The following is a 19,420-nucleotide window of genomic DNA, read 5'->3' on the forward strand; positions in this document are numbered from 1 at the left end:
ACACGAAAGCAGTCAACATCCTTGAATCTATTGCACGAGAGATCTCCACATGGGCTAAAATTTCTATACAAAAACCAAAAAAATGCACATTTGTCGATAACAAATGTGCGATGCAGGAAATCTACTGATGCATATTAACGACTTGCCAGTACTAAACATGCAGACGTTCCATATTCTCGGACGCACGTTTTCCAACAATTATCGTTGGAAAGCACACTGTCTTCGGTTAAAGCACTCTCCTTTAATAAGGGTGAATTTCATACTGTACGTTGCTTGTAGAAGCCATGCGCATATTAACACTATTGCTTATCTTACTAAAATGCTCTTGCTAAGCAACATTGACTATGCTTCGATAATTTACGGTAATAGCTAGTAAATCTAATGTGAACATCCTTAAATCGCTCTATCACCAAGCCGTCAAAGCAATTTGTTATGCTTTTTGGACGACGCCCATAAATAATATTATAATTGAAACTGGTCTCCCAACTTTAGAAAATAGACTTTATGAGTTAAAAGCTAGAATAGTCTCCAAGCTTCTTAATTCAAACAAATCTATTCGCGGTGATGACGTGGGAAAGATTATTATTACGAAGAAAATTTCAAAGTAACCATCTGCAATTGATCATTGTTTGTACGTCGCAAAGGAATTGAACATTCCCTTAAAAATTTTCCGCTCTTTTGGTGTTAAACCTCCACAGACATCTCGCTGTCTCTGCACATAAAAGAACATACTCCAAATTACGTCTTCAGGAATCGAATAGCTCAAAAAACCCAAGTATTAGAGAGTACTGGTTGGAATCTTTTATACGCAGACGGCTCCAAATCTTATGGTCTGCCTTGTGCCTCGGTAGATGCTAAAGGACGGGTTCTTCTCAATCACGTATTTCACGAAAGTACTTTCACAACCGAAGCCAGAGCTATCCTTCACGCTGCGAACCTTGCCCATAAAAACAAACTCAAAACTGTCATTGTTACCGACAGTTTGTTTGTATCACAAGCTATTCGGAATCTTTCGACTTCGAGGTGGAGCACCATCAACAAATTAAGCAATATAATTACAACAACCGAGGGAAAAATTAAAATGTTATGGGTACCAAGTCACATTGGTTTATTGGGAAATGAGCAGGTTGATCGAGCGGTAAAGGATGCTGCTTCTTCTCCACTAATTATGGATGATATCATGGAAAAGTTGAATCTTCAAAGATACATTGGAAGAAAAGTTATAGAGAAAAAAATGCAGAAGGAAATCTACAATACCATCATCAACACTACTCTTCCATTAACCCTCAATTAACCGCACATTTATATCCAGCAAATGTTGAGAAAACCAAAATCCAAACATTTTCGAGAATTTGCCTTGGTCATACAATTGCAACTCATCAATGGATCTTGAAGAAGTCTTCCTCCCCAATCTGCAGTTGTGGACAAACTCTCACTATGAAGCACATCCTTTGCGACTGCCTTAAATTTTCCTTGGCTAGAAGTATTGCATTTGGAACGACTAACCCTTTGTACATTCTACAGTCAGCCTCATAATAGAATATCGATTCAATATATTACTTTATTAATACTACTAAGCTCATTATCTAATGTACATTTATTTAAATTAGAGCCGGTAGAATGTGTTGCTAGTGCTCAATGTCTTTTTTTTAGTCTAAGAATTTATTTCATTATTCTAAAATTATAATAATAATAACAACAAAATTTTCACACTATATAATATTGGATGGGCGTGGGTAATTGTTTCTATTTTTGCAGAACAAAAATAAAATTTTATATCGTACATCTTTTGTGGTTTATGAATAGCAAGCAAAAAAACAAAAAAGTCAAGTTATCCTCACTTATGGTTGCAGCATAGGCGTTTCCTTTGGCAAGCTTGATAAACATATTGCTATGAAATTCGCTTTTCTACAGATAGAATTCGTACCACTAGATCGTGGATATTCTTTTCAAGAGAAATACACCTCGCAATTCTTTTATTTACAATTACATTCCTTAAGGGTATAATTATTCACAATTTATTCTTGGCAATACTCTCATAGCTCAACTCAAATAATCTTTTTCTACTGACCCTGCCTTCCGTAAATATTTTATTTATTTACCTTGTTACGCGCATATTACTATTACCTAACTTCTTGGCTTCATTTTTAATCGGTTAACCTATTTTTCCGATACTCGTTTCCTTTGACGCGCCTGCGAATTTGCACTTGGTTTTTTCCTCTCTAGGGAATTTGTTATTTGGAAAAATTGATTATCCGGAATGAAGTGGTTTTGGGATTTGCGTAACAATATGTTATAATAAGTTGAGTTTATTGAAAAAGTATTAAATATTTGATTGAGCGCAAATCAATTTACGATATGCTTTACTTGCTATTAAACGAACAATAGGGCGCTAAGGCAATTTCAAAAAACATGATAAAATGGAACGTATTTCGTTCATCGATTTAGAGGTTCTCTACGATCAAAGATTACGTTTTAATTTGCACATTGAGCTCTCTTTAAGTAAAGTTAGGTCCGCGCTAGGTTTCATTAAGAGGCCGTCGAAAAAGCGGAAGGATCCTTACATTGCAAAAAGGCCATTCATGAGCTTAGTCAGACGAATACATGAGTATGCTTCGGTTATGTTGTCTCCTTTCTAAACGTATCACGTAGATTCAATTGAATCTTCTCAAAAGCAATTCTTGCAATTTGGGCTTCGGAAGTTAGGTTGGGACCCGCTTGTCTCTTTGCCTCGTTATGAAAATAGGCTGCTTCCGTTATCCTTACCGTCACTTGAACGTAGATTTATTCTTGGTGACTCCTTCTTAATTAAGTTAATAAATGATACTATCGATTCGTCTACTTTACTTGATGAGATAAGCTTTAATGTCATTCATTAAGAAGTTTACATTCATTAGGCTTAGTCAACATAAATACAATTATGAGCTGTTTAACCCATTCAGAGTTGGTTGCAGAAACCTAAACGAAGTTTGTCACTTAATCTTAATATCCGACTCTTTAAGATCTATCAAAACAACTGTGCTTAATACGCGCAATTTGTCTTCATCGCATTTAAAGTAACTTGCAATCTTAACATCTCGCTATGATGCAAAAATTAACCGGTGTTCTTTACTGGTATCGGTTGCCAGGCTTTTCATTGTTTGCAATGGTTGAGGGGTTCATTTGCAACTTGGGTCTTTGCCGGTTGTGGGTGTGCTTCTTCGCTAGCTATGTACATGCTCTTTTTTTCTGTTTCTTATTTACATCTGCTTATGTACTTTATATTAATTTTTAATAATAATTAGTATAAGAGTTGAATTCGACTATTCATTTATTTTAGTTTAGTTTTATGAGTAAGTAAATAAATAAATTTCAATTTTGTTCACTCGAGAGCATGAGATTATCATAAAGTTATAACAGATTTATTCTTTCGTGTGTTTCCAATACCTAAACCTATTTACTAGAAATTCTATAACGTATACTATTTAAGTTTCACATAACATAATGCGTATTAGATAAGTTTAATATAATAATAAATTCAGAATCTCAAGCGACCACCTAGAGAACAGAAATATCACGCTTATATGCATACGTAATTTAATTAATGATAAAACGGACGACATCCACCATCCACGCTCGCAATAAGCAAGCCCAAGTAATTCACAAGGCACATTTGTCATAAACACGGTACAAATATTTACAAAAACTTTTCAGACCTTTAAACCAAAAATTCGACGCCAGCAATAGACGATAAATTACATCTTGTGGGCTATAAATGATTTGAAGACAAAACCTGGTGAAAACAGTGCTTAAAGCCATATAAAAGGTTAGTAGTTGATACATAGTTAAGGAAATAAGAAACACGAGTAGATTGGGCACTATATATATTTTGGACTGTGGCAACTCTAAGTTTTGTCAGGTCTTAGCGAAAAAATTGATTTAATAATATAATTTACTACGATTTTCCAGGTGAATTATCAAGACAAGGGTAAATCGACCAAATTGCTTTCGCTTTTCGCGTTAGAGCGTAATCTTTTTCCGCTGTAAAAATCTGGCGTACCGGCTTTTGTCGTTCACTCCTCGACCAAACGCATGAAAGTCGTTCAGAATTAGTTGTTGCGCCAAAAAACATCATCATTTAAAATACTGTCTTATTGCGGCAACCTTAGGCAATAATTTCTTCAACATGTGTAAAATATTTTAAGATCACCTAGTCGTTTAAAAGTCTTTTTTTTATTTGGAATCCACATAATTTGAGAATATCTCAGTAAGATGCTCGTATAGATTGATTCAGGCAAATGTTTAGGTAAAGAAATGGTTGTGCTACAAGACGTACATAGGACTATGAGAGGTGACGAATCATCAATTTATGCGCATGAGCTAAACAATAAATAGCAGTCGAGTCTATAAATATTTCAAGATGAACCAATGGCTCGAACAAAGTGGCTTAATGACTTCTTTTCGTTTAAGACATTAAAAATAATTTGCATGAATATCGTCGGCAGAAGAAACTATTGATGCGTTCAAAAAGTATGTTTTTGACTTGTCTGAAACGGTATCGAAGAAATGTTATGAGAAATGGTTCGAAAGCGTGAGAAGCGTATAAATCATAAAGGAGAATACTTAAAAAACAGTAAAGGGAGTTGTAATAACCAATTATGGTTTCTTAATTTATTGGACTAAAAATATCAACATTGCCCTACTTTTTTCCCACTGTCTCTCTCCCCGACCATCGCTGTGTGTATACACATATAGGGAAGCACCCACTACGTCGTTGTCGTCATACCATGCCATACCAAATACCATATGTACATATATATAGCCTGTGTAAAAAAGAGTGCGATTAATAAGCTGACGTGTCCATAATTAATAACAGACATTATAATTTTTATAAATAGGCAGCAGTGAGGTACATCAAGGACTCTCTCTAAAGATAATATAACTTTTTTGCCCGTCGTTTTTGGTAAATAGATTTTTTGAAGTTTTACGAAAGAAAGGCAAGGCAAATAATATTTGACACAAGAAAAAAGAAAATAGTAAGCAGATGTGCGCGTTTAAATAGTTTCTTTCTCTCCTTTTCTTCAGATTAATACTTTTCTCGAAAGTCCTCATTTTACACATATACACATCAATATTAAGTTTAGGTGTTTTTTTTCGTCTTCACTATAATAGGGTGAAGTCTTGAGACTTGTATCGCGCATGTATCTAACATAGTCCTACATTAACCCATCTGAAACAATATAAGATTGATTCTATTGACCTTGACGAAATTTTTATTTTTTTAACCGAACGTAAATAATAAAATTATATATATTTGATGTGATCGAATCTATTGTATCCACCGCCTTAACCTCTTAACAAAGATTGGGAAAAAGAACGAAAAAAACAGATGTTCCGTACTCTTAGGTGAGTGTGGTTGATTTTTTCCTTTCTGCCAAGCTAGTGTTCGTGGGTTCAAATTTTAGTGAGATAGAGTTTACTTTGGTCGTAGCTATAGTGAGCGCTCAGTCGGTAATCCATTGGACATACATCCACCAGGCTGCGGCCAACACCTCTCTACATATTTTCAAAAAAAAGAAAGTATTGTTTGCGTAACAAGCAAACAATCCAGATAGCACGGGTGTTTTCAATTTATGTTGTGTTCAAGTGCCTAGACTTCGGCTGATTTGCTACATATTCAACACTAACTTATATTTAAGAACTGCTAGTGTTTTTGCGAAACTTAAAGTGGACATCATAAATTTTAACATCCGCAAAATATTTACAATATATTATTACATAGATGGATGGGCGCGTATGTATTTGATACTTGGTCAAGGATATACATGTACTTTATAGTACTTTTGAACCTTGCTTTTGAACCTTGCTTTTGAACGCTACAATTGTTGGAGCAAATGAATATAAATTAAATATATGGTGGTCATAAAAAGGAAAAATTGCTATTAATATATTAAATATGCAAATAATTACCAGAAGTAATTAAAAGTGTGACGTAAGATTTTTTTAATTTTCTTTTTCTTTATTTCTTGTGAACTCTCCATCGCAGTTTTTGATAATATCGTAATATTAAATATATGAACACGTAGTATAGACGTGCATAAGTTCACTAAAATTTTGATCTGCGCCAACTTCTGATCTGCAACCGCAATGAAGTAAAGATAAAGTCAATTGAAACAATGGAAATTGAGGCTTAAATTCGTACATTTTATGATCTCCGAACCTCAGCAAATTAAATGTTTGCCTCGATATATTCTCCTATTTTCTGTTCTATGAACAGCCAGGATTTCTTTGCGAAATTGAATTTGAACTTAACTACCATAACTATCAGAAAAACATGTAAACGCATTCATTGTACAAATTGACAGAGCATCTGAAAATTAAAAAATTATCTTTTAATTTAATGTTACACAAATGTAATATAAATGTATGTGCTTATGTTCCTACTTTAAAGCTTTTGTAAATATGTGCAGACACTAGCATATAAATATATATATATTTATCTAACCCACTAATAATGTTAGAAATTGAAAGAAGTGAAAAAAGAAAACAAAGAGTAGAATAAAAATTTATTCGTCTTGGCCAACGCTTTCTGTTATATACGGCAATGTTGATATTGACGTTAGTTAGTTTTATTTTTGCGTGCATATAAACCAGACCAGAGAGGAGGAAAGAGATGGGAAGAAAAAGACGGAAATCAATAAAAGACTCTCAAGACGACGACTAAAAACATATTGATAGAGTGACTGGAATCGTTATCGTTGCAATCATAAGCCAATAAATCAACGCATGGTTTTTGTTGTGCTAATATTAACTGATCTAAAAATAACAGTGTTGCCACAGTTTATATAAATACAAAATGCACATAAGCACAAGGCACATATCTGTATATGATGTAGATATATACAAAATGTATATCAGAATCTTCTTTCGTTTTATATACTTATACACGCTCTGCACAGTCTGTAATTATTTCATGCCGGTTAGCTGCACTGTTTATGTTTTTACTTGTGTGTATGTCGATAAGCGTGTTTGTTGCTGTTCATTCATTAAGATTTTATGGATATTGTATGTATGTACATTACTGTTAAACTTTATATTTTTATTATTTTGTTTTTATTTTTATTACTATAATTTTTTGGCATAAGCTAACATCACTAACCAGTCTGAATAGTGGTATTGCATTGTCAACGTCCCTTTCCGGCGTGCAGTGTGGTTTTTGCTGGCGACATATTGTTTGCATGCATCTATGTACATATATGTGCAATCAATTAGCTAGTTAGTCAAACGACCGGCCGGCTTAACCTGTTCTCTAAGTATTTCTTAAATACTCGGTCATGCTGTTTGTGTTTAGTGTATGTATATATATGTATGTAACTATGTTGGCATGCTTGCTTAGGAGTTTCAATTTCGTTTAAACCGCAACACTCTGTCAAATACCAAAGTCATTGCTAACTGCATTTGCTAACATTTGCACTTAGACGTAACCACTAACTGGTTACCTAACGATTACAACATAGAGATCGTGTGTAATACTAACCGGAAAACAACAAATTTACTTAGAATAGGAAAAGAAGTAATTCAACCGCATAGACAGACAAAAAGCAAATGCCGTTTATCACACCAGGCTAATCAAAATAATATATTATGTAATAAATAGCGAAAGAAATCAGGTTATTCGCGCGCGCTTTATATAATAGAGCAATAGGAAAACAGAAAGCAACAATCAGATATATGAATATATATATATATATATATATATATATATATATATATATATATATAAATATAGATTTTGTGTGTGCGTAAAAATATACATATATATGCATATATATACAGATATATATATATATATATATATATATATATGTCCATATGAGCCCCTATGCATATATCTCCTTCACTTCTATGCCATGAAAATGATTTATTATTGGGTCAAGAATGCATTGCGCAACCCAAAGGACGTAAAAGAATTTAACATAACGCAAAAATTAAAGAATTATGGTCGACGTGAATAAAGACAGATATAGTTTAATTTATTGTATAGCTACTGATTCACTACTGCATTAAACAAAAATTTATAATAACAGAGGCACTCACTGTGATGCATACATAAATTCTGATCTATTGGTTAATTCGTCTGGAAAGGCAAGGAATAGGCGAAAAAATCACGACTGTGTTGCTTAGAAAACTAAGAAATTGCTCATAAAACTTTCTGTTCAACAATTGCATTAATTATATTCACGATTTGGCTTCGGAAGATCGTCGGTTGGCCTTAACTGGTTGCGATTACACAGGGGTCACAGCTTCCACAGATTTTACAGTAAGCGTGATTATATGTAGTAAGTATTAGAGACGACGGATACAGCATTCGTCAATAAATTCAGCTTACAACGGGATTAAAACATTTGCCACATGTTATTAAGGGGGGAAAATTGATATTTTGCGTAGATATATAAGTTGTACGTAAATTTGGATAAAATTCGAGAATAAGCTGCAAAGTGTGCTAAGTCGGAGCTTTTAATTGTACTGATCAAAACGTTAATAGGAAAATGTTACATGTTACGGATTACTTGGGAAGACATAGCTCGTCTAATGATATAAAAAATCAACTGAAAGAAAGTGGTTTAACTTAAGAAAGTGTTGCTGCTGTGGACCAAATAGAAAACTTGTTCTTCAAAGAAACTATAATACTTGTTATAAAATGAAGGCTTTATGGTTTTTCATTACTAAACCACAAAGCCTTTAAAGCAGTCGCTAAACAGATAACTATCCGAAAAAAATACAAATTAAAATATCACACACGGCGCTCTCAACTATTAAACATCGTACATAACTTCGCCGTATACAATTCTTCATTTATTTTTGTGGCAATATAATAAAAATTATACTTTGTTTTTAAGTATGGGGATATTTTCGAAGAGGGCCCAATACATAGAGTGGTGCGATGCAAATTACGGAAGATTAATCTTCTTGTCAAAGATCTTATTATTATTCACTTATTTTCGTTATAAAGTACTAAAATGTAGAGTTTGCCGCCATACAAAGGCTTACTTACTCCTTACACGAAATAGGATTGTAATGTTAAATTATTATTATAGGTCAGTTTTTGTAGTGAAATATCATAAATCAGACTGCTTTCCAATATAAAAACCTATGTTACGTGGAAACGGTTGTATAGGAAGCGGCTCAAAGGATAAGCCTATCGAATCCAACGTTTGTATATCACTTCAGTATGTCGAGATACTATTGTTCAGCGATTTTTGTCGAGAAATTTTAAAAATTTAAACTTTTGTTCATACAACGACTTAGCCGTTTGGGAAAAGTAGTGCGATTCTATACATTTTCAATAAGATTTCTCTCTGGGCTTAGACACCTCAGTGTGCCAAATTTCGATAATATATCATAAAAATTTCGATCAGGAGGTTGAAGACACCAGGTAAAACAGGTGGACAAACGGACAGACACGCTAAATCGACCAGTATAAAAAAGTGGATCTAACTTAAAACCTTGTAGGCGTCCATATCTCTGCATAAACTTAATAAACTCTATACTAAATGTGGTGTAGAGGACTAATTAGTTTTTATATTAATAGGTGCTCCTTGTTGTTTTATTAGTGATATCTGCTGTTAAAAATGATCAAAAAATATGAAGTATCAATGTACACAAAAGTCAAATTCGATGATTTTGATTTCTCTCTACACAAAATAACTGTTTTTCATTTAGTATTATTGGGCAATAAGACGTTAATCATGGAATGCTCCAAATTATATTTTCAACATTCATTGCTTTCGTTCGCGGTTTCATTGCTTGCCAGGCAAGAAAAAAAGAGTTTTCTGTGGCTTACTGTAACTAGTGATAAAAAGTAGATCTAATACCACAGTCCGAATATCATGGATTAATTCAGGACAGCCATCCACCAGTATCGCTGGCAAAACAGTATCGTTCTTTCGACACGACATCGTCAGAAAAATAGGAAAAAGTTGTAGAAAATGATGGAAAATATTTTGATTAATAATAGACGATTTCAAACGATATTATGAGGCGTTCTTGAACACTATTTATCATTAAAAAGAAAATAAAAAAATTCAACAGTAACATTTTTAAATGATTGATGCAGAGCATAGTCACTACTTACTTCAGTAATTGCTTGCCCTTTGCTTGGAACTTGGTCGATGCCACTGGTAAAGAATTCACAGTTCTTGGAGTCAACCCATGCTTTGACATTCGCTACTAAGTTATCAAATCGTCATGAATCTTGTTCGCCTACCAGTTTTTTAGCGACCGATTGACGTGGTGGTCGGTAGGGGGAGAATATAGCGGACATGGAAGCACTTCGCAGTTCTTATTGGCGATGCATTCAAAAACACGACGCTGAACATGAGGACGCGCATTATTATGGTGAAAGACGATACGGTTCTTTTTGTGCTGTCTTTTCGTTCCGATCGCCGTTAATTTTGAATTGCCGCTTGCTGTTTTTGTTTGGAACATGCCACTATTGATGCTCATCGTCACCGTTCCACCAATAACAAACCCCGTCTAAGATGATTTCCTAAAGAATAATTCCGAGTGTCTGATTCATGAGTAATTTCCAAGCTAGTCTCGCCAGATTTGAAACGGGCAAACAATTTCCTTGATCGATCATGGGATCGCGAAATGACTGCGCTGCTATCCATGCTTTCTCAAAGTGGTACAGCATAATATGACGAATATGGATATGATTATCGATACGCATTTTTATAACCTGAAAGTGAAAGGATATTCTGATTTATAAATTTAAATATTGCAAATTTTTATTAAAATATAGCACGTGAAAGAAACGCCTGATAATTATGCACCAACCCATTATATATTGCATCAGTTTTTCTTACTAAATGCCTTTTTCATGTGAAAAAATAATCAAAATACATGCAAGCACTTAATCTAAGTAAATATGTTTAAGGAGCGTAAAAAACTTTGAGTCTCCAACATTAGGCTTCATTTTTTGCATGATTCAAATCTTCAAGTATGCTGACATGTTTAAATATTCAAAATCGAGATGGAAAGTAGACTCGTATTTAAGAGTTCGACCATCACACATTTTTTACCATTGAATTAAATTCTTCTGCGGCGACGAAACTAAACTTACGATAGCTGTAGCATTTCGAAAGTTTAATATGCCACAGATTAGGACGATTACTCGAATCACATCTTTGATGTAATATTAAATAAATGAAAACCTATGTATTAGGTAAACAAAGAAACAATTTATTGAAAATTATATGCGAGTGCAAGTTCTTTACCTTAATTGATTATAGTCATAATACCGTGCTGCACTTACTGCACAATTAAAGCTTACCTATATCATTTCGTTGTCGGATTACCTTAATGTGAAATTTTCAATATTTTGAACTCAATATGCAAAGCCTTTGGAAAATCTTTGAAAAATTTTCGCAAACATTCAACTTAATCTAGTTCGTTGTTAAACCTTGGTGTTTGCTGGTAGGGCAAAATGCGCTGGCATAATTTTATCTAGTTTGAGTTCGAATTCGATTTGTACTAACTATTCCGGTACATGCGTATATTCCGTAACATACGTCCATGCAATTAATTAGATGATGGCTTCTCGCTTTAGGCATTTGAAACAAGTGTTACTTCATTTGCGAAAAAGACAATCAACGAGAGATTTAATATTCAAGTTTCTGATTTATTTAACAGTTTACGTAATTGGAACATCCTTCGAAAAACTGGAGTATAGCTTTTCAGTTAAATTTTAAATTGTTTGGTAGTTTGTCTGTTTTTTTATGTTCTTAGAAAAAATTTTTTTTTCGCAACCTCCCTCAACTTGGTGATTTTTCTTGTGATTTAGTCACGCTTTATGCCCGAAGTTTTCTTGCACACATTACAAACTCCGTAGCATTGCATCAACGAGAAGAACAACAATAGCAACGACAACAAATCCAACAACCACGATAATAACAACAGCAACAGTAACAACCAGCAATGAATTTACTCCGATGACAATGACCCTAAAGCGTGGCCAATTAGTTGTGTTGTTAGTATAAGCTTATCTAAACATTTACTGGAAATGATTGAATTCAGAATTAGTTTTAAATCGCTAGCTAGCTAGTTGGCTTGCTAGTTGGACGGCCGGTTGGCTGGATGGTTGATTTGCTGCCCGTGTGACTGTTGTAATCTCGCGCTGTCTTCAGTAGAAAATTGAAAATAGCTTAACTGTTGTTACAAAATACTAGGCAAGAAGGGAGCATGAAAATTCCACTCTGTTAGAATGACAATCATCTTATAGCCATCAGTCAACACTGAGAGACGCTGGATCTTATGTTAGTTAAACTGCGTTTTGCACAGTATTTGTCGTGTTGTGTTCTTCGTTGTCAATGTTAATGTGTTTTTATTTTTTAGTTTATTTATTTATTTATTTTTTTTTCGTTATGTATTTTTATGCATGTGTATCGTGTGTACATACATTTTTACCATCACGTGCTGTTTCTTGTAAGTACACATAACACAGAGATTTTGATCTTGTTCTTGTCCACCCACTTGATCTTGGAATAAATTTGCTGTCATTAACTTTCTTTCAATTTTGTTTTTTTTCTTTTTGGGGTACGTATACATATATATATATATATATGCCTCCGTATTCTTTTCAACAATTTTACATAAAACCTAATTTATCTAAAGCATAGTTTCCTCTATCATATGTAATGCGTTTAAGTTCTCAATTTTAATTCTTGAAAAAAGTCAGATTTCATTTCAAACTAATGATAATCAAATTAACGGTACCTTAAACTTGCTTGCGTTTAACGTTACTTATGGTCTTTATGGCGATAAATTTGAACTGGATGGAATTTTTTTTTTTTGTACTCAAACTGAACTCAAAGTAATTAATTTTCTATGATTTGACTATGGAATGCTTTTAAAAAGCTTACCGAATTTTTTTTTTTATTTTGTCATTTATTTATTCATTTATATTTTCTTTCTTCTATTTAGATGCAAACCAGCTTCACATATGCCCAAATAGTAACATAAATTATTCTTATGTTTACTGGTTTTATTTTCTATCTGACACAATTTTTATTAATAGGCAAATACATTGAAAAACGTTAAGAACGAATACATAGAAAAACGTTAAGAATTCAGTTTTAAAAATGTCTAAGCTTTGAGTTACTTTTGTTCATTTTGTATATAGTTTGTTTTTGTTCACATATGGTCGTGTTTGTTGTTGGCTCCTGAAGTTTCTTTAGAAATTTCCTTCCAACACTTTAATTCATTAGATCGATCATTTGTAAACGTGTATGCATGGATGGCAATTTTTTGTAAATGTATGAAGCGAGAATATATGCGAGAGAATAACAAATCGTAAGAAACGCAGAATAAACTTTGTCTACTGAACAAAACAAACACCATTCTGAAAATTGTACTAGTTTTTGCACACAGAGTATATAAACACGTCCACTAATATATCTAGATACAAGAAGACAAATTCACGTATATAGACAAATACGTATATTGACACAGGCAAATGGACAGACCGACAGATAAGCCTAAATTGATTTAGAAGATGATTCTAATTTCCACGGTATAATGAAGGGTGGGTGGGTCTATCATAAGACCTTCTTATCACTGCGTACATCCGCACAAACTTAATGTACCCTTTACGTGTAGGGTAAAAAAAAACTTCCCGTTTCATTCAATGAAAATGTGTATTGTTCGTATCCGCGTTCTTTAACACAATAAAGATAGGAGGATTCCACGTTGTCCCAAAATATCGTTATTTTTACAAATTCTCTTCGTTAAGATTCTTTGAATATTTTGATTTTGACTTAAAAAAATTTGTTGCGTTTCGTAAGAAAATAGATAGTTTTCGAATTATAAAAAATGATTTAAGATTTCTCGCTATCAGAAGGTTATAAATAAGTTCTTACTTTATCCATATTTTTGTCGTCGCTTTCCTTGAAACTGTCGGTAGTTTAAGCTAATTTCTCATAGTGTTACAGGACCAACATTGCTTTCTACTTATAAAGAAAAGAAAACAGAAACGAAAATCTGTACACATCTAAGAATCAGTATATTTTATGGGCTGAACACCTGCATTAACGAAAGAGTAAAGAAGGAAACTTTCTTCAGAGTGACGTAAAAAAATAATAATATTGATATTAAAGTTAATTGTGCTTTGATTATATGCTCACAAAGCACCTTTTTCTATTATAATTTACTTCATTGTTATTATTGTGTGTTTACAAATCCTTTCCTCCCAAGTTTTCACAAGGTAAGAAGAATTGAGTGTCAGATATTTTCTTAGCGTCGATACAGATAGATATATGTTTGGTCCATATAATGTATAATTCCAATTGGATGAAGATACGATTGCTGCGCAGTTTCAGGAAGAAATTTTCGCTGTTTATGACCGAGAGAGAGAGAGAGAGAGAGAGAGAGAGAGAGAGAGAGAAAGAAAGAGAGGAAGCAAATCAATTTGTGGCTTAAATGAGTATCCGATATGTTATCAAAGGCAAAGACAAAAGGCAGAATATATTTCAATCACATATCTTGTTTTCATTCATATTATTTGACAACCGTACGTACGTTATATAATATATAATAATATAATATTACAACAAATATATTTTTTATACACAATATTCAAGGGTCCAATGCCTTTAAAGAGGGAATTGATTATTTGCTTTAGTTTCTACGGGATCCAAGATGCAGTTTAAGACATATATTGCTTTCTTAATCATTATTTTGATTATTTTGACTTTCTGATCTATTATTGTATATAAAACTGATCCTTTCTACTCGATTATTTATGTAATTTTAAGAAGAAATCTACCTCCAACGAGTATTTGATTCATTTTATTTTTCGTGTCTTTTGGTGTATTTCGCAGTTTTAAGTTCAGGTATTAAATTTTATCTTTTCATTTTGCTTCGCTCTTTTTGTACAGAGATGATGGTATAATTTCAATATATTCCCATTTCAAAAGAAAACAAAAATCCACAAGTAAAGAACGTCCATCTGTATGCTTGTCACCCGAAAAACGTTTTCTACCTAAATGATAGTAAAAGCTTATCACACTTTAAAAAAGTTGTCTTTTTAAAGAAATTTTTGTTTATCATAAAAATGATGACAGAAGCAGCTGCTCATATAAAAACAAGTTTATGCGTGACAAATTTGTATGAAAGCTTTCTTTCCTCTTTATTTTTTTTATTCTATTGATGGCTTTTTTTCTTATAAATTTATTTTTTTCCTCTAAAAATTTTATAAGTTTGCGCCTAAGTTTAATTTTAAGTAAGTAAAAGAAAGCAATACTGGCACAGGAATGACAAGCGATTAATGCTTAAGAAAATATGAAATCGAATTCTGCTCACTGATGATACGAAATTGTAACAAAAAGAAAAATGTTCTTACCAATCAACGTTGCTCATTGTCTTGACTGCGATAGTCAATAATACTGATAGTCAATAATGCGCATAAAAAGAAACTAATTTTTTTGTTTTTTATTTTTTATCATTTTGTATGTTTTCTCATAATCACATTTACGTGTCATAATTAAGTCATTTTTGTCTTATTTGTTTTGTTTTTTTTGTTATTTTCTTTCTCGTTCATATGTCATACTTTGGATTCTATGCATCATTATTCACATTTAAAAACAAAACAATTATAACAACAACATAACTAATTTCACAATGCATCCTGTGTCATGATACCTCACAAAACATAAATCAATTAAATCTTTTACGTATGGAATTAATTTGCGCTTGTGTTTTTGTGTTTTACTGTTTAAATTATGTAAAAATAAATATAATCACGTCATCATATACATACTTAACCAACATCCATATGACATTTAAACCTTATATATGTACGCGTATCATATATACCAAAAAAATTATTGATCATTTTTTGATAATCTCTGCGAAAATAAATAATAAATATTTGTAATATATATATGTATATGTATATATAAATGTATGCATATATGTATGTATGCATGTATGTATGTACGTATGTATGTATTTATGTATGCATGTATATCAATGGAAACGTGCATCTACATGTGTGTCTACCGGTATGTTTCGTTGCCTGTGTACACGTTTTGCGAAATTTTCGCTCTCAATAAAATAAATGAATAAATACATAATCGCAACAAGATCGCGTTGCTTTGGTCACTGCTGCACCACCGAGCTATACACGTATGTATCACTATTTTCCAGCACATTTGACAACGCACCCGTTTTGTTTTTATCCACAACCCCCACCACCACCATTACCACCAATACCACCACCCACAATGACACAATTGCCAGCACCGCCAACACTCAAGCAATTAGGCAATTCGTTGGGCTCCATGACACAAGCACATATAGCACAAACAATACGTTATCCAGGTAAGTTAACTCGTTCGCAAGCACGCAGAAAAAAAAAATAATTTTAACACCTCTCAGTCTTCGAAATCCAAATAAGTTTTTATACTCATCACAGGCAGTACACTAAATTTGACAACGCATAGACGACATACGCATCGAAGTCTATATAACTTTACACACACACACCCACACACACACACCGATATATATATATATATATATGCCTATATATACACATATATAGCAGAAGCCATGTTTGTTTGCCTGACTGTGTATTGTAATCACTGTTACGACCTTACAACTTTGCCCATAAAAATCAGTTTTTTATTATTTTTACTTCATTTTTTCTCTTTCTTAATTTTCTCTTACGGTCGCACACTTTAAGCTCACATATCGGCTTAATCGACCCAAGCAGAGTCCGTGTGTAATGACCCAAAGACGTAGGAACATATAGTTCGTAGCTTTTCAGTTACCAGCGAAGTCTAATGAAAAATATGATGCGAAATATTTACATAGAGCGTAGAATAAAGCTCTGCCTTTTGTTCAACTAAAAATATATTTATTATGCGGATAGATATTAAACTATTCGGCCTAAGGCGAATAAAAAATTCTTTTGTTTTTTTCTTGTCGCTCCCAATTCCGTAAAAGAAACAAAAAATATTTTTTCCTCTTTTTTCATTTAATAGGAATATTCATACGACCTGATGAAACGAATGTATACACCACCTTGGAACCTACTTTAAGCAGTAATCCTAATGTATATTTCCAACGCGGTGGAGCTGTGCATCCAGGCATGATGTACTAACACAGACAATGTTGTAATAATTTATATTTAAGATATAAGTTAGAAATTAAACAATAAGAATTTAGTATAACATCATCGTATCATTTTCTCTGTTGCTCCCAAGGAGTCAAATTTACGTATAAGCGCATATTAAACTATATAGAGTAGAATGGATTTTTGACGGAAAAACAACAAGGACGATTAAGAGAGAAAGAATAAGAGAGAGAGAGAGAGAGAGAGAGAGAGAGAGAGAGAGAGAGAGAGAGACAATTTATAATACCACCATCATCATTAAGTAGTCCTAGATTTAATCATAAATTCGTAACTACATTTAATAAATATCGTAGTTAAATTTGGAAAATGAAAATGAAAACAAAGCAGAAAATGAAAACAAACGCAAAAGCAAAATAATACTTAATTATTTACTTAGCGTTAATAATATTAAGTGTTAATCTTTTTATCTTCTTGTTTTTTTTTTCTTCAAAAATCTTACATGGTATGTTAGTTATTTTGAATAAAATTAGTTTTTACTTTACATTACGTTACGTTGCGATACACACTGAAGTATGCGCAAGAAGATACTGTGAAATGTGAGAGTTATTAATGCCAGTTAATTGTTTATGTTTAAGTTAAAAATTAAGTTTAAGTTTAAGATTGATTTTAATTAAATTTTTTTTTTTATCCCTTTTTTAATTTTCTTTATAGTTTTAATGTTTTTCTGTTCTTTATCTTTAATAATTTTATAACTATCCGCAAACAAAAGTTTATTTATTTTCTTTCCTTTTTTTGCTAAATTAAAAATAAAATAAGAAAATATATGAAAAATAAATAAAAGAAAAAGTTTCGTTTCATCAGACGAGGTTTTCATTTTTCCATTCCGTTTGGAACGCATTGATATCAGCTATTCCATACGGTCTGCTTATAGTATTCTTATAGCGGTTTGCGCTTCTCCATCTTGTGGGATCATAAAAATCCATTCATAAAGTTATGTATATATATACGAATACTTACCTCGCCAAGAAATTATAAGTGTGACAGTTGTCGGAGTTACATGCCGGAGATTCCTTCCAACATTATCATAAAACTAGTCGTCCGATTGCCTTGTTTCTGGGAGCGATCCGTTTAAATTCGTGTATAATGTTTCGTCACTTCTACTACTGATAATTTATACTTGCACTATTTCAGTACAATGAATTAAGTGGAAACCTTATACAGCGTCATTTTTTTCATATAACACCCTTAACAGTTTATTTCTTGGGATCATTGCTATCATTACATATGTATCCCATGAGCGAATATCGCAAAAATAAAATTTTTAATAGACATTTTTGAATAACTTGTAATCGTTTAGTGAAGCTGAGCAACTTTTCCGATTCTTAAATGATAAAATTCGATTCGAGATAAAACTTGACCCTGTATTACGACATAATCTCAGGGAAGTAAGCAAAAAAATTATGTCCTTATGAATGGATTCCATGATTTCAATTTCAATTCTTTTTTGAGGATAGCTGGTGGATCTCATGCATTTATTGAAACGCATGCAAAATATGTCTTGTTTTATGAACCCTGGGCGATGGAACAGATGCATAGCCAGATGGAATTTTATTACCTGCACTTTTTATTGAACGAAATTGTCCGTCTTATCGTTTATTTAGATTTGTGAGGGTGTGAGTATATTTCACCAGACAGCCATGCATATATAGAAATTTTTTTATTCCGTTCAACTTCGCGTTTCTGGAGAGAAAGTTTATAAATTATTGTTAAAAATGAGATGAGTCTCAAAGATTCGTTTTAAATTCCACACAAAGACTGTCTTCTGATTTCTTTTCATCTTCTATTCAATTTTAAGTTAACATAAATGTAAAAAATTATGAAAAAGAGTGAAGCTTTGTGTTTTTGTATGTTTATACATAACAATAATCTTATCATAAAGAGTTCATACTTACGAATACAATAATAATATTCTCTCTGCTTTCTTTCTTTTAATCGTAATTTTTATAGTTAACATAGGAATTTTTAAATTTTAAGTAAATATTTTAACAAATACAGAAAAAAAAAAAATAACAAAAGATAAGCGAGCGAAATTTTTAATGTAAAGTTTTCGAATGGTTTGTAATTTTAATATTTACTAGTATGTATATGTGGTTTTATTAGTTGGCAGCGGAGAATGAGGTAAATTTAATATTTCTCTTAGTAATACTTAACTTAGGCAATTAAAAATTTTCCATCCAATTTGTGTGCAACTGTGATTATATGTTTGCTGTGAATCTGAAAGTAGCCATTAAAGTGAATTTACTG

At 32.4% G+C, this 19,420-nt stretch overlaps 1 protein-coding gene across 3 annotated transcripts in view; it reads left to right on the forward strand.

Annotated features, from left to right (window-relative positions):
• LOC119637981 overlaps positions 1 to 17,525 on the forward strand; it is a 30,912-nt gene extending 13,387 nt beyond the window's left edge. Inside the window, exons 2-3 of one of the 3 annotated variants that reach the window (XM_038034478.1) lie at positions 16,123 to 16,359; positions 17,025 to 17,525. In XM_038034478.1, coding sequence (XP_037890406.1) covers positions 16,123 to 16,359; positions 17,025 to 17,143 — 356 coding nt within the window. In that variant the 3' untranslated portion in view covers positions 17,144 to 17,525. The remainder of the gene's footprint in view (positions 1 to 16,122; positions 16,360 to 17,024) is intronic. The other 2 variants (XM_038034479.1, XM_038034480.1) reach the window with 2 other exon arrangements.
• The last annotated feature ends 1,895 nt before the right edge of the window (positions 17,526 to 19,420 follow it).

This window comes from Glossina fuscipes, unplaced genomic scaffold (assembly GCF_014805625.2).
Source record: "Glossina fuscipes isolate IAEA_lab_2018 unplaced genomic scaffold, Yale_Gfus_2 61, whole genome shotgun sequence".
In the NCBI taxonomy this organism is placed as follows: domain Eukaryota; kingdom Metazoa; phylum Arthropoda; class Insecta; order Diptera; family Glossinidae; genus Glossina; species Glossina fuscipes.